At 35.0% G+C, this 16,150-nt stretch overlaps 3 protein-coding genes across 5 annotated transcripts; 2 read left to right on the plus strand and 1 right to left on the minus strand.

Annotated features, from left to right (window-relative positions):
• The first annotated feature begins 2,957 nt into the window (after positions 1 to 2,957).
• Cog3 (conserved oligomeric Golgi complex subunit 3) lies at positions 2,958 to 6,078 on the plus strand. The gene has a single exon (XM_071783344.1). It carries the CDS (start codon positions 3,151 to 3,153, stop codon positions 5,590 to 5,592), a length of 2,442 nt encoding a protein of 813 aa, XP_071639445.1. The 5' UTR covers positions 2,958 to 3,150; the 3' UTR covers positions 5,593 to 6,078.
• Positions 6,079 to 7,300: 1,222 nt separating this feature from the next.
• On the plus strand, positions 7,301 to 10,807 carry LOC139816051 (rRNA methyltransferase 3, mitochondrial). The gene is made up of 4 exons (XM_071783350.1): positions 7,301 to 9,533; positions 9,618 to 9,856; positions 9,964 to 10,119; positions 10,192 to 10,807. The coding sequence occupies exons 1-4, from the start codon at positions 9,205 to 9,207 to the stop codon at positions 10,788 to 10,790; spliced, it is 1,323 nt and encodes a 440-aa protein (XP_071639451.1). The 5' UTR covers positions 7,301 to 9,204; the 3' UTR covers positions 10,791 to 10,807.
• A 2,172-nt stretch (positions 10,808 to 12,979) lies between these two features.
• On the minus strand, positions 12,980 to 15,938 carry LOC139816057 (odorant receptor 46a-like). Of its 3 annotated transcripts, none has more exons than XM_071783364.1 (6): positions 15,786 to 15,938; positions 14,987 to 15,427; positions 14,500 to 14,880; positions 13,827 to 14,031; positions 13,475 to 13,630; positions 12,980 to 13,276 (listed from the first exon to the last, which is right to left on the minus strand). In XM_071783364.1, exons 2-6 carry the CDS (start codon positions 15,346 to 15,348, stop codon positions 13,232 to 13,234), a joined length of 1,149 nt encoding a protein of 382 aa, XP_071639465.1. In that variant the 5' UTR covers positions 15,349 to 15,427; positions 15,786 to 15,938; the 3' UTR covers positions 12,980 to 13,231. The 3 variants fall into 3 exon arrangements, with proteins under 3 accessions (XP_071639465.1, XP_071639466.1, XP_071639467.1); XM_071783365.1 differs by having other exon boundaries at positions 14,987 to 15,409; positions 15,786 to 15,927; XM_071783366.1 differs by having other exon boundaries at positions 14,987 to 15,233; positions 15,786 to 15,926.
• Positions 15,939 to 16,150: the final 212 nt, after the last annotated feature.

The following is a 16,150-nucleotide window of genomic DNA, read 5'->3' on the forward strand; positions in this document are numbered from 1 at the left end:
GCGGATCGACACCCACCCAACCCTGCGAGATTACGGGTGGATTATAGGGCGTAGATTCGCGCGGTGCGTGTGTCTGCGGATCGACACCCACCCAACCCTGCGAGATTACGGGTGGATTATAGGGCGTAGATTCGCGCGGTGCGTGTGTCTGCGGATCGACACCCACCCAACCCTGCGAGATTACGGGTGGATTATAGGGCGTAGATTCGCGCGGTGCGTGTGTCTGCGGATCGACACCCACCCAACCCTGCGAGATTACGGGTGGATTATAGGGCGTAGATTCGCGCGGTGCGTGTGTCTGCGGATCGACACCCACCCAACCCTGCGAGATTACGGGTGGATTATAGGGCGTAGATTCGCGCGGTGCGTGTGTCTGCGGATCGCCACCCACCCAACCCTGCGAGATTACGGGTGGATTATAGGGCGTAGATTCGCGCGGTGCGTGTGTCTGCGGATCGACACCCACCCAACCCTGCGAGATTACGGGTGGATTATAGGGCGTAGATTCGCGCGGTGCGTGTGTCTGCGGATCGACACCCACCCAACCCTGCGAGATTACGGGTGGATTATAGGGCGTAGATTCGCGCGGTGCGTGTGTCTGCGGATCGACACCCACCCAACCCTGCGAGATTACGGGTGGATTATAGGGCGTAGATTCGCGCGGGTGCGTGTGTCTGCGGATCGACACCCACCCAACCCTGCGAGATTACGGGTGGATTATAGGGCGTAGAGTCGCGCGGTGCGTGTGTCTGCGGATCGACACCCACCACCCTTAGAAAGTTAGATCTGGGTCGCTCGTGGTGGTTTTAGTCGGTAGGCTATGGGCGCGCGATGCCACGCTGAGGGAGGCTCAGGGGATTTCGGTCCTCTGAAGCGCCCCTCGTAACGGTGGTACGCGTGCGCGTAGAATCCGACACTCCCCCTCCCTACCCCAGGGCGGGGGAGTCTTTCGAAGATTTCCACCACGTAAAAAAAAAAAAAAAAAAAAGGTAGAGAATAATTTTTAATTCCTTTCAGCAATTACATTTCTGTTAAGCGAGAAAGGTCAAGAAACATTTCGACTATATTGCAACAACGTCGTAAAATTAATGCAATATAGCCGAAATGGCTTCTTGATTTTTCTTTGCATTGCCACGAGTCTCAGTGTGGCTCGAGACTCCTATTTGACCCAAAGGTGGAGGTGGATTTTGCGGCCAGAGCAGCCTGAAAGAAAGTGGTGAGTGTAATTGATTTTTACGTACTATGTTACTTATGTCTAAAAATTTTCTATCTCTTCTGTCTTTACTTAATCGAATCGTTTATTTGAATATTTTAGAAAATAACGACGCTGAACGTGACATCGGAGCAGCGAGGGAATCCTGCGTAGCTGACATTCCGAGCAGCCTGAGAGGAGGAGGAGGCCTAGGATAGGCATCGGGCATCAACGTACCAACACTTCTGGTAAGTGTTATTTTTTTATTTTTTCTAAAAATATTATAGAATTCTTTTTTTCGTTTATCCTTATTTAGTTGCTACATTATACCGTGTTTCGAAATATAAATTAGTAAAAAGAATTAATTTGAAAAATTTGATTTAAGTTGATTCTAACGTAGAGATTTTTTTTGGAGAAGTAATTTAAGAAAACATTAATCTGAATAATGAATAAGATGTTCGATGCGCGTGACAATTATTTAATCGATTCGATTATTTTTATGTTACAGAAAATATCCACGCTGGAAGGACCATCAGCTTCGCATCGAGGGAACACGATGGACATCTCGAGCAGCCTGAGAGGAGGTGGAGGCCTAGGAGAGGCATCGGGCATCGGCGTACTTAACACTTCTGGTAAGTGTTATTTTTTATTTTTTCTAAAGATATAGAATCTTTTTTTCGTTTGTTTTTATTTAGTTGCTACATTAAACCGTGTTTCGGAATATAAATTAGTAAAAAAAAATAAATCGAAAAATTTGATTCAAGTTGATTCTAACGTAGACTTTTTTCGAAGAAGTAATTTAGGAAAACATTAATCGTAATAACGAATAAGATGTTCGATGTGCGTGACAATTATTTAGTCGATTCGATTATTTTTATGTTACAGAAAATATCCACGCAGGAAGGAGTATCTTCGCATCGAGGAAACTGACATCCCGAGTAGCCTGAGAGGAGGTGGAGGCCTAGGAGGAGGCATCAGGCGCCGGCGGAGCAACAAGCGGTAAATATAATTTATTTATACATATACACATATTATATCTTATACTGATGGGTCATTTACTTTTTAACCGGAGAGTTATTCAGAAAATAAAAGTTAGAGAAAAATAGTTTTATTTTAGAAATTCTATAGAAGCTTATGTTCAATGGATAGAGTATTCTTAAGAAATTACAAAATTATTTCATTAAATTTGCTTTATAAACAATAATATAAAATTTAGTGTTTATATAGTAATCATTTTTTGAAATATTGATTGTCTCTCTCTCTTGCACCCTGCTTTAATTCGGATTCTACATTTCTTTGTTACAGAATCATCGTAGCGACGTTGCAGAATAACTCCGCTGTTGCGCATCGGTCGGTGAGTGATGATTAAAATTTTATAATTAAGGTAACGAATTTATGACAATTACGTCAAAATTTGACATTTATCTGAAAATTAAAATTATAAAATTACGATTATATTTTTCAAAATTATGAGATACAAAATTCGTAATAATTTTGAAGAATGTAGTCTTAATTTTGTAATTTTAATTATCGTAATTCGTTATTAATTGGAATACGCAAGATGATGGAAGCGCGGCAGCCGCGGCCAGAATATCCCCTCCAGCTGGCTAGTTCGGACACGAACCATTAGCACGGACGCAAACCATGTGCGGTTACCGAGCGATACGACGTAGTTGAGTTGCACTTTCTCAGGCGGCGCGTCGGAAAATGCAACAGAGAAATCGAGACGTATATCGAATCGATAATGTCGATCATGTTGAGCCATGTCGACACTGTCGACAGTCGAGTCTGTCGAGTATTATACGTCAACGTCAACAGTTTCTGTCAAGTTTTACGAGGTTCTGGAATTGCCGATTTAATACGCGCACTTGAATTCAATTACACGATCTAGTACTTACGCGTAAACGAGACACGTGCGATTATGTCATTATTTGAAAATCTCTGTTGCAAATAAAATCATGTCTCAGACGAAGGTAATTCCACATAACCTCATTAAGTGGGACCAGAACGACAATTCTCTGGCCCCGTTGACAGAGTGTCAAAAGGATTGCTTGACAAATCTGGAGATCGTTGTGACTTCGTTCTTCCCGTTATCGAATCTACAGTCCAGCGTGATCGACGGCGATGAGAAGCTACACGAGCAGAATTCTCAGGAGAATACACCCCCGATAGAAAGGTATCAGGAGTTACTTCAGCATTTCTTGCTTCTAGAAAGGAAATACGTATCCATGTACGACATGAAGTACAGCCTGTACCTTGACGAGCTAAAATCGAGGAGGTCCGAGTGCCAGGACGTTTGTTCTCAGATAGAAGAGACGTTGGACGATTTCTCTGCGCTCTACAAGCAGTATACTGAGGTTTCCAGCAAGACCACCTCTCTGTACGAAGCCAGCGAACAACTCATCTTCGATCAAAAGCAGTTAAATGCGACAATCGACGGCATTACGGAGTACGTTAAATATTTCAAGGAGATCGATGTGATTACAGAGAAGCTAGACGCGTCCACCTTGTCGGTGAACAGCGAAATGTTTTTTTCTATATTAGATAAAATTGACACAAACATAGATTTTATGCAAAACAACTCGTCGTACAATGAAAGTGGGACTTACCTGGTGAGATACAAGCATTGCCAGTCGAAGGCGATTGCGTTGATACAGAATTACATCTCCAACTTGTTCTCTAAAACCACTGAAAGCATTTTGAACTTGAAGGACAATGAAAATTCATCGGAGAACACGGACGCGGCTCTCGCTCTATTTTATGGCAGATTTCAGACGATCTTGTCCAAAACAAGGCCGGTTATCAGGCAAATTGAAAGCAAATCGTACAAAAGGCAGGAATATGACAGCTTGTTGCTCGAGTGCCATCAATATTATTGGAGTCAGCGAGGCTTGGTGCTAGGTACAAGCATACAGAAGTCTCTGAATTCCATAAGAGAAAAATATAATGGCGACCATTGCAGTTTAGTGCGACATTCTTGTGCATTACTCTTGCATGCGTCGATAGACGAACATAAACTGTTCTACGAATTTTTTTCGAAACAATCAAGCGGACTGACCGCATACCTGGAGAGCTTGTGCACTTCTCTGTATGACGCATTGAGACCTTTCATAATACACATTAATCATCTCGAGACATTGGCCGAGATTTGCTGCATTCTACGAATAGAGATGCTCGACGAACACGTGCAGAACAACTTTGAACCGCTGGAAGGCTTCGGAAACATTTGCTTACAGCTGTTGCACGATGTTCAGGAGAGATTGGTATTTCGGGCGCATTTATATCTGCAATCCGACGTACTGAATTACAATCCTTCGTCAGGCGACCTGGCGTATCCAGAAAAGCTGAAGATGATGGAAGAAATAGCGGAATCGATCAGGGAAGCGAATCGCCAGACCCGCATGAAGAGGATCTCCGTCTCGTCCACTGACAGCTCTGTCCTAGAACCAGTTTCTCGAAATCACATAGTTATCGATTCCATTTATCAGAAGACACACATGGGGAGTTCTCCAGCGGATCTGCATGCTATGTGGTATCCCACGGTACGCAGGACTCTGGTCTGCCTGTCGAGGCTCTACCGTTGCGTGGACAGATCCGTGTTCCAGTCATTGAGCCAGGAGGCCATTTCCCTCTGCGTCCAGAGTATCGAGAATGCCAGACAGGAAATTGAGAAGAGAGCGAGTACATTAGATGCAGAATTATTCCAGATAAAGCACTTGCTGATTCTTAGAGAACAAATTGCACCGTTTCAAGTAGATTTTACTATCAAAGAATATAGTTTAGACTTCTCTAAAGTGAAGACCGCTGCATTCGGGCTGCTCGAAAAGAGTTCTAGGTTCTTTACCCTGTCGAACAACGCGTTATTGCAGTTTCTTTTGGAAGGTGCACCACAGATGAAGGAGCAACTTATCGACTCGAGGAAGCATGTGGACGCAAAGTTGAGACTTACGTGCCAGCGATTAATACAACACGCAACTTATTTATTGATTTATCCTATTATTAAGTTATTGGAGAAGGAAAAGTTGCTCGATGCAAGCTCGATTCAAGAAAATGCCCTAGGAAGTCCGCAAGAGATAGCAACTATAGTAGCCGACGTATTGAGGGTAATTAAATTCAAATGTCCGGAGATACAGCAATCGATGCAGTTATATTTAGCTAACAAAGAAACTGAATTTATTCTGTTTAAACCAGTGAAGAATAACATTTGCGCTGCATTCACGCAATTGCATCAGGTATTGAATAAGTATTATAACGCGGAGAACCTTCTGTTGATCGCGTGTCCTTTGCCAGAACATATTTCTGTTATGTTGAGTTCAACAACGTTAATTCAAGGAAAGTCAAATCGAGAATCGCAGTCGGTTTTGAAACAATCACAGTCACTTACTAAACAAGAAGATTAAATAACGTAATTTTGTTTATTCTGTTGTGTTTTCAAAACTTAATTGTTGAATAGAGTATTGATATAAATTTAAGTAAAAAATGTGCAAAAATAAATCTTTTTCTATGTTAGATTTTATATATGTATATAATTTATATAATAAAATAAACTTTCTAAGTAAATTAAAGTTAAAATAATATTGATTTAAGGTCAAATAAATTTTAGGATTAAAATGAGGTGAGAGAGAGAGAGAATTTTTAAATCTAATTGTGTGTGATCATATGTAATTATTCTGGCATGTGATATAATTTTTGTAATAAAATAAAATTTTCTAAGTAAATTAAAGTTAAAATAACATCGATTTAGAATCAATTAAATTTTAGGATTAAAATGAGAAGAGAGAGAAAAAGAGAGAAAATTTTTATGTAATTTCTCATATGTAATTATTCTGGCATGTGATATAAAATTATATAATCTTATCAATATAAAATATAAAATAATATGAGAATGTGTATGTAATTAAGTTTAATTTTATATTTCCATTATTATTATACCTAATTAAATTAATTTTAAGTAAAATATAAAATTTAGTAAAATTAAATCTTGCTATTTATAAAAAAGTGCTACAACAAAGTCACTAGATTTAATATTTTTAAAAGAGGACATAAGAAATACAATTTATACATATACTTATTTCATTAAAATTGCCATCTTGAATTTTTTTATGCTGTAAAATTGCGCCTTTATAGTAATAAATTGCCTTTATAGTAATAAAGGTGTAATGAAAGTATACAACAATTTAATTTCTTTCAAACACTTTTCTACTAGCTAAGCGTTGATATTCTTCAATTGTCATATTATTAATAATTTTAATACCATTGACTAATATTATTACTTGAACCATGAATATACAATACAAACATATAATAATCTAAATTATTATCATGCGCCATTGCGTTTCCATTGCATCTTATGAGACGATGTATTTACTGAAACATACATTCAAAATATATATTAATAAATATATTAATAAATTCAACGGTAATTAAAAATTTATTATTTTATTAAAAATTAAAATGTATAATATATAGTTTTAACTAATATATGTATATATATATACATTACAAAGTGAGTTGAAAAATGTTGAAGAAAATTCTCTAAATTGTTAAAATTGCATTGAATGCGAAGTAAATTAATTAAATTCTTATCAACCAAGTTTATCAAACTCCGAAAAATTGGTTTTTTGATAAAAATTGATTACTAATTGTGTAACAGAATTTAATGATTCTACGAAATTGTTTATTTTTGTAATGAGAGAATATTACACATTTTAATTTTCTGGATATATACACTTACTTATTTGTGTATATTTTTATGTGTATTTGAACTATGACACATTCGGGGTGTAAAGCAAAAGTATGTAAGAAAAGAGATTATCATCGCCATTATTAATACAACCCACATTGTCCAAAATAATAGTAAACGAAATTTCATCCAAAATGGACTAGAAACGTAATGTTTTCTTAGATTTTCTGCCTCGTCTGAAATAATAAACAAAGTAACATTTAATGTATTTTAATATATTCAAATTTCGAAAACTACTCTATTTCTGTATAGCCGAATCAAGAAGCTATTAAGTTCTAGAATTACACATTTGTATAATTTTTACGAGAAAAAAAAGGAAATTTAGTTAAATAATGATATAAATATGATATAAAGCTCCACAGACCTTTGGGATATTTCCTTCCCGTTTTATCAATAATGATTAAAGGGATGGCATCATAAATTGGATTTTCTTGAGCAAAAGCAGATTTTTCCTGAAATTCCATTGTGTTATATCCTCTTGTTCAATATATACAATAACACAGTAATGCACAAAGAGAAACGTCTAAATTTAACACTTTTAACTGAATTTTATTTTGCTTCGTTCTCCATATTTACGAACCTGTCGATACAAGGAGATCGTTATTTTTATAAAAGATGAACGATATAAAGGAAAGATACAATATATATCTATACGACACATAAAACTTAATAAATAAATATCAATAGGCTATATATACATTATGTATAATTATTATCATTGTGATTATTCGTCACTTATTTTTATTAATTGGAGAAACGCACTGTTATTACATCGATCAATTCGGAAAAAAAGGAAGTTTAATTCTTTGCGACGATATTTTCTTCGACTGCATCACGTTATGGCAAGAATTCATCAACAGATTCTGTGAAAGTCCAGAAAGTCGTGTAAAGTTTAAAACAATGCTGAAAGATATCTAGATTATCTAGATATCATCTTCTTTCACATTAATAATTATTACAAACCGTCACTGCGGGCACTGCACTGTAATAAAAACTTCTGTTTCAGTTCTTCCTTCAATTCATTTTTCAGTCAAGTCTATAAACAAACCCGATAAATGTTGACGCATCGAACTCTTTGCAAAGAATAGATCTCCAAACATTTACTGCAGATATTATTGGCACAAACTCGTTGGTATATGTGATCCGTTCGTAGTCACCTGATGATCTCAAGTGACCTCCATGAACATCTGGTTTTTAATAACTTTAGCTTTTTTTAGCTCGATATGAGTCATCGTTCAAAGTGGTCTCTGCTTTGCTATTATTGACATATAATCCTCTTAATTCCTGTCGATCCAAATCACTTTTTATCGAGGGGTTCTTAAGTCACTGAATTCTTTCAGATTTTTTATGGCACCATTACAGCTTGAAAATCTTAACTGGCGTAAGAGACCCACTTGTTCGACGAAAGCAGCAGAATTACACATGTTCTGCGAAGGGTTAATAATTCATTATCAAAAATGCATGATGACTATAAATGATGTAACATTATCGATATAATTAAGTTACGTTTTATAAATAGAATTGTGAGAATTTTGCAGTAAAAATACTACCTTGAAAGCACGACATATTTCCCTAAGGGAGGGCCCACTGCAACGTCTTGAAATATTATTCTTCCTCAATTTCATAATCAAATGGCAAGATTACACCATAATTACGACATTTTCGTATCGAAAAGTCGGAAAGTGTCAGCTACGCTATAGTAAGAGTCGCTATAAGTTGTTAATAACTGTCATTAATTTTACCAAGCCATATATATGGTGTGTTGCAAGTTACAAGTATGCAATTATTCGTAATGCCTCAAGAACCTTTGTCACGAGTTCGCTTTGTAATACAATCTTCCATTATATGAAGAGATATTTACAAGACAATATATTATATATAATGTCCATATTAATATTTTTTATAACATTTTTTTAAATTATAAAGTATCGTGAGATTTGAATTTTCGCTAAATGGGGTTTGAGTCTTTGCTAAGTAGGGTTTGAGTCCTCGCTAAGTAAGGTCAGAGAGAAACCTGTAATGTTGCATGCTTCTCGAGCGCACTGCGCATTCTAGACGTGTTTGAGGTTAGGGTGCCTATGATATTCATGGCGCCGGGTGAATGCAAGAGCATGTGGCAAATTTATTCAGACTTTCGGTATCTTGAATTAACAACGTGTGTCGCGTTATAAAAAGTTAACACAAGACATTATTATATAATATAGTGATTATTAAAATAATTATTCAATGAACAGTGCATGACATTTGGAATAGATTTTTCAAAATAAAAATGTTGCTGAGTGTTGTACAGTTATCACTTAGGTCGATTCGCGGCGCAAAACTTTTGCGACCAGCCGATTTAAGATCGACAATTAAATGCGGATATAGTTCTGGATGGAGTAGTCGAAGACCTGTTGCTATTGTCAATGAACATGAGCTTTTGGACACTGATGATACATCGAAAGCTGTTGAACAAAAAATTCCTAAAACACGTAGGAGGAGACCAAGAGTCAATACACGCGAAGAGAAAAAGAAAGATAAGAAGGAAAATGAAATTAAAGAAGGTTCTGCCACAGAACAAAGATATATAGCACTTGATGCAAACGATAAGCTCATCAGGTATATAGTTTTTCTAAATAATGCTCAAATAGCCTCTAGAAAGTATAGTCCTACGAATAATACTGTTTGCATTTCATGTTTCAGCTCATTAATGATAGATATTAAAACGAAAAAGAGAAGAGAAAAGACTCGTCAAATGCTACTGGAAGGCTTTCGATTAATCGAAGATGCGATTCAGGCAGGGATAGTGCCAAAAGTAATATTTTTCAACAGATTATCCGACATACTGCCGCTGTCGCTTCCCAAGGAAGTAAAACTGTATAAGATTCCGTATCGTACGATTCAATTGTGGTCCAACTTAACAACTTCGCCTGGGATAATTGGTAAATATTTTGATTTTATATGATCTCGCAAAGGAGACGACTGACAATTAGCACAATCTACAAAAAGTAGATATTTGTATATAGTTATTGCAATTTTTTTGGTACAGGAATCTTCGAAATCCCAGATATGGACGATAAGGAACCTGCCAAGGACGCTATACCTTTGACTATTGTCTGTGACAATGTCAGAGAACCAGGAAATTTGGGAACTATTATAAGAGCTGCTGCTGCAGTTGGTTGCGAAAAGTTATTATTAATGAAAGGTAATTTGCACGATTACTAATTTTATAGTCTGTAATTTTTCCATTAATCTGGATTTTTCTTGCCTTATATAGGGTGTGTGGATTTGTGGGAGCCCAAAGTTGTGCGCAGTGCTACAGGTGCACATTTTCGCCTACCAATAATTACGTCCGTTTCATGGGATGAGATTCCAACGTTGATAAATGATGAGTCTGCAATTTTTCTAGCGGACAACAATATAGCGTATGAAAATGATTTAAAAGATACGGTTAATCAAGAGTCAACTGTAAGCACTTCCATCGAAGGCAATGATAATTATACGAAACAAGATTATGTAAATGCGAACGACGATCAAACTGCTGAAGATAACGCGATAGACCAACTGACAAGTCAAACCAACCAATATAAACAAACTGCAAAAACTAAATTGCTAGTAAAAAAATTAATATCTCAACTTCCAGTCGAACCTTACTATACATTAGATTTTACAAAAAGAGAAATGGTACTTGTTATTGGGGGTGAAACCGAGGGTGTTAGTCTCGAATCATGTAAATTGTTACGTGCAAGAAATTGCACTCGTGTTAACATACCATTGACTAACGGCATTGACAGTTTAAATGTTGGTGTGGCTGTTGGTATTGTTACATTTGAAATGAGAAGACAGTTTGTAACTCGCAAAATTGATGATGAATAAAACTATTCCTAAATATATATAGGTAATGTTTCCTGTAACTAATTATTATTATTATGTAATTTGACCAAGTATTTATATAGACTTAGAAATTGTAGCGAAAAATATTGGTGTTTTATACTCAATTTATTGCAACAAATATTTACTGAATTATCTATTGAATAGTCAAAAATAAAAAACTTTATAATAAATTTTATGAAACTAATTATCTAAAAATATATCCCATACTTTCAAAGATGGTTAAATTATATCTGATTTGTGTGCACGGGCGCGCATGTGTGTGTATTTGTTTTATAAATATTTCATGAATTAAATACATCTTAGTGCATTATATTATCTGCTATTTAAAACACGAATAAATGAGATAATTGTAAATAATTAAAGATATTAGCATTTTTCGTGCTACGTTTTTCATGATCAACAATTTTTTTTTACTGACTAATAATGAGGACGAGTCTAAATGACATACCGCATTTTCTATGCTCGTGCTCTGTCGTAAAATAAATAAACTAGTTACAATTATATCGCGAAATTGTAATCATTAATAATTTCACATATGTACTAAAAAAGTTTTTTCTTTAAATAAGATCTAATAACTTTAGGTATCTAAATTATAAGATACCTAAAAACATGTACACACACAAAAGATTCTGTGTAAGTAAGTTGGAAAAAACATCTATTATTTACCAGGTAGAATAAATTTACACCGATATTTTTGCGCTATAATCGGGTGTGTGTCCGAGAAGGATATTTCATTCGCACCCTCGATTGGTGCGCACCTCTATTGATTTTTATTACTTGATTTACATATAATCGCTCCAAGCAGTTGGGTTCAATATTACTATCGATTTCAGTTAACCAAGTCACACACACGTACATCATATATCTAACATCAATTTAGAGAGCAGTTATAATTTTCAAAATCATAGATAATAGATATCGACGATAGAATGATAGAATGATTGGTGAGCGATTGATAATCTTGACGTTGTGTATGGACAACATAAATTGACATTTTGTGTGCGATACGTTGAACATAATTACAATTAATATATTACATTTGTTTCACTTGTTGCAAGGTTACGTGTGAGAATAGATCGTGGAATACAAGCAGTTATATTTACCTTGAGCATTATTTTTTCCGGACCAGCAGTAAACGTAAATTTGCACGAACATACAAATGGTGTACACCAGCAAAGTCGCAGTCCCGGACTCCGAAATATGCCGGTATGTAAAATACACTTGCATGTCAAGATACTGCCGAAGAATTGAACAAAGAGCACTTGGTTGAATATACTGTTTTGACGTACCTGTACCTAACGTCGTATTAATTCTGGTATTTTAAATGAGAAAGTGTCTTATCATTACATATAGTTTTTCAATTCTTAAAACATTAAGAATTAAGGAAACTCTAGCATAATTAGTTTGGTAACGTTATGTTTTCGAGCTCTTAATGGTCACCTAATAACTTCAAATCAAATAAATATCCCTACAACTGGGATTCGTGTACAAAAATTCTCAGCAGTGGACTAAAAAAAGTAAGCAGTGGCCTATAATATTTGACGGCATTGTCGTCAGTGTTTGGGCAGTGGTAATAATGACTGGTGGTAGTGACAATCCAGGAGGAGGACAATGCATAGCATTGCTAAGGCAGTGTTCGAATTTTATTCGGCTTATTTTATTGGCTCGGTAGTATGACAGTGGTGTACAAAATTTTGGATTGTGAATTTTCCCTCGGTATTTCGTGATTGTAAACAATTAAACTCATAATATCTATATAATCGTGGATATTATTTTATCAATTATATGATTATTATGAGTCGTTTGGTGTATTGATGTATGAATAATTAATTGCTAATTTGTTGATATAACAGTTAACAGATAAATATATTGGAGAATATGAATAATAGAATGCATAAAAGAGAATACGTATTCATAAAGGATAATATATATGATACGTATTTTCCGTTATTATCACTTATTCATTTGACGATGCAAATGAATATTCCATATACTTGGTTATCTTATTAGTTACCAATTTCCGCAGACGAGGTAACGCATAGAGTGTTTAAATACTTTTCAAGTTAACTGTCGCACATCCACTCGCCAAGTATGATGACGGGTGAGCCAGAAGACTGAACTATTTCTGGTACGACCGCAAAAGAGAGTCGCAGGTAACGAATAAAATAATATTATATTTTTCATGTTTAATTGACGCGATCGATTTCTGCTTACATATCAAAACAAATTGTTATATGTATTATACCTATTACATTGTGTTACACATTGTAGTTACATTTACTGTGCGTGCGTGCATGTCATCTGTTTGCGTCAGTGTTTGGATAATCGGAATAGGGAATAAGGCTGAAGTAATAATGTATGGAAACAAAAGTTATGAGATTTAGAATTTCTAATTTATCCAAAACTACATCATTATTTATATTTCACTTTTGTAACACGTTAAATACTGAATAAGACGTTTTTAGGATCTGAAAGGAAAATTAAAAGAAATCTTAATATAGAAGATAAGACATTTATGAAAATTTCAATTGTATTTTCGTAAGTACGCGACAAATATCAGTAATATCACAAACAGCGTATCTCGTTAATATGTCAAATATCACAAACAACGTATCTTCTTAATATGTCAATATTTATTTTGACACCAAAGTAATAATAATACTAACGTTACTGTAAGACTGAAGGGATAGAGTTATCAAGAAGCTGCTCGTGAACTTTATAGGAATAGTGCTACGCATCATGATCATGAGCAATCCTTTTTTCTCTCTGATTGATAGCAATGGCCAATCTGTACGATATATAGTGTCTCCTATGCTCGTACTCTGCCAACATGACACAAATAAATTTATTATTGCATAATAATACCAAATAATTTTATTAATATTATTAATTTCACACACATACACACACACAAATTAAGTTGTATATAAAAGCACTCGCCATTTTCTATTAATTCGGTAAAACACATCCCTTTGGTACGGAATATTTTGGTACGAATTATGGAGTATAGAGAGTTACCTTAAGTATGACTTCGTTTCCGGACCAGCAGTAAACGAAAATTTGTGCAAACATGCAAATCGTATATACCAAAAAAGACACAAGTCCAGACAGTTCCGCAGTATGGGTTGACAAGTAATATACACATGTACATAATACTATTATACTAGAAAAAAACTGAACGAAGAGCACCTGGTTGAATATGACGTTTACCGTTTTCGCGAATCTGTAATGGTTTCATGTTAAATCATGCATTGAATGCGAAATTACTGTTATGATATATAATTTTATAACATAATTCCAATAATTTTAAATATTGTCGGAAATGTATCTTTTAGCATGCGTCATTTACTGAAAGAAGAAGTACTTGGTTCTAAACAAATACTTAAATTAATCTAATTAAATTTTACTTTTCTGCACAACCTACCACGGAATGACTATATAATTAAATCATTTTGCGAATACTCTGCTTTCGAGCTCATAATAATGGTCTATTAATTGCAATTAATGACGTTAATTATGTTATCTTTTGATTTTAAACGATTTTCCGTCATAAGCATCAATAATTATTGTTGTAAATAACAGCATTTCTTAGACTTTGAAATTAAATAATGGACACGCGCACGCACACATACACACGTACATAAAGAGGCGACTGAATATATGCATAAAAACGGATTCTTACGTGACTCACTTGTAAATGCTGAGATGATAATGTACGCATTCCGATATCCCTACTTCGTTCTTATTCGACGTCGAAAGTGTATGTCCCAGATCTTTAACTGTTTTATTAATTATAAATTTGTGAAGACGACTTTCGAAAATTTCAAGTTGGGCGCACGTTTGTATGAGCAATCCGAGAACTAGAGTTTCCGTCCCGACATTTATGATACAGGCGAAAAGTAAAGTTAAGATTTGATGAATAGATATAATCCAGAACACCAGAGGTATATCGTAATTCCATGGTAGCCATACTCGATAAGGTAAATGACCATGCATAGCATTTAATATTGATCCTAGAGTGAGGCCTGTAATGGAGCCCGTCGCCAAAAAAGTGTATCTTAACGTAAACGTTCTGCAAACATAGAACCGATATTAAATTGTATAAACGCACAAATTATTTGTACTTACAATGTACAGAAATTTATAATTAAAAATTTTTAATAAATATACGAACTCACCTGATAAACTTATCAAATTTCGTTTGGATAGCTACTTCATCCTCGTTTCGAGGTTTATGTGGTGCTTTCAACAACAATTGCACTATGTTGATGATCGCATTCCGACGCACAACAACGACCGTCGCTTTACAACAAACAGCAACAATAGTCAAAAACATTAGAGTATTAGCAGTAAAATCATCGATATTGTCGACAACAAGTACTATATCCATAAATTGAGTTATCATCAAAAAGTATTCCGAAGATACTATAATAATGGTAAATATACTATACAGCAGCTTGGCACCATCCGATGACCATTCAACAGGTCGCCATATACCACCAACGGTATACATTGAAAAATGTAAAGAAAGTATTTGCATATTTAAATCTCTTCCTTTACAAACAACTTATCAGTGTGTTGCACAAAAGCATAACCTCTTTCTACATGTAAAGTAATATCTAAAAAAGTAGTTTGCAGAATTGCGAAAAGTATATCTTTTCTTAATTATATTAATTATATGTCCAGGCGTGTAAGGTAATTATGAAAAAAATTGAATTTAATACAGAAGGTAATATGTTATATAAACAGATTACGTGAAGTATTAAATTCTACAACCTGATTTAAATTGCAAACACTAAATACATGAATGGATTCGATGAAGAAAAATTTTATACACGTTTAACGTACATACCGATCGCGTCCAATGTTATCGCGGGTAAAAACTGAACAACCTTATTTAAACGGAATGCAATATACGATACGTGAAAATATAACTAGAAAGCAATATTTGTAAGCATTTATAATTTAATCACGCACCTTATTTCGAAATATCGGTTCCCCAGAATTGTGGCTGATAATGCAACAAAATTATAAAACAAATACACTGATACGACACATGTTATTTTATTATCGTAATGGTCAATAAATTTCACTTAAATGTAACCGAGCACGTCTTGCGACAGACTGTGTATAATTTTACCCTCTTCAGCATCTTATTGTCAACCCTACTACAATTACCGCCATTAAAAAATCGACATGAAGTCATTTAATCATTTATTATGGAGTGCACGTTCTTTTCCGTTCTTGCGAATACTACAATTATAAAAGTTTTCCTAGTTGCAATTATCGAGGGATGTTTTCCTTTCACGTTGTCATATTCCCGTTGAATAAAATATTTGTAT

The sequence above is a fragment of the Temnothorax longispinosus genome, chromosome 7 (genome assembly GCF_030848805.1).
Source record: "Temnothorax longispinosus isolate EJ_2023e chromosome 7, Tlon_JGU_v1, whole genome shotgun sequence".
Lineage (NCBI taxonomy): Eukaryota > Metazoa > Arthropoda > Insecta > Hymenoptera > Formicidae > Temnothorax > Temnothorax longispinosus.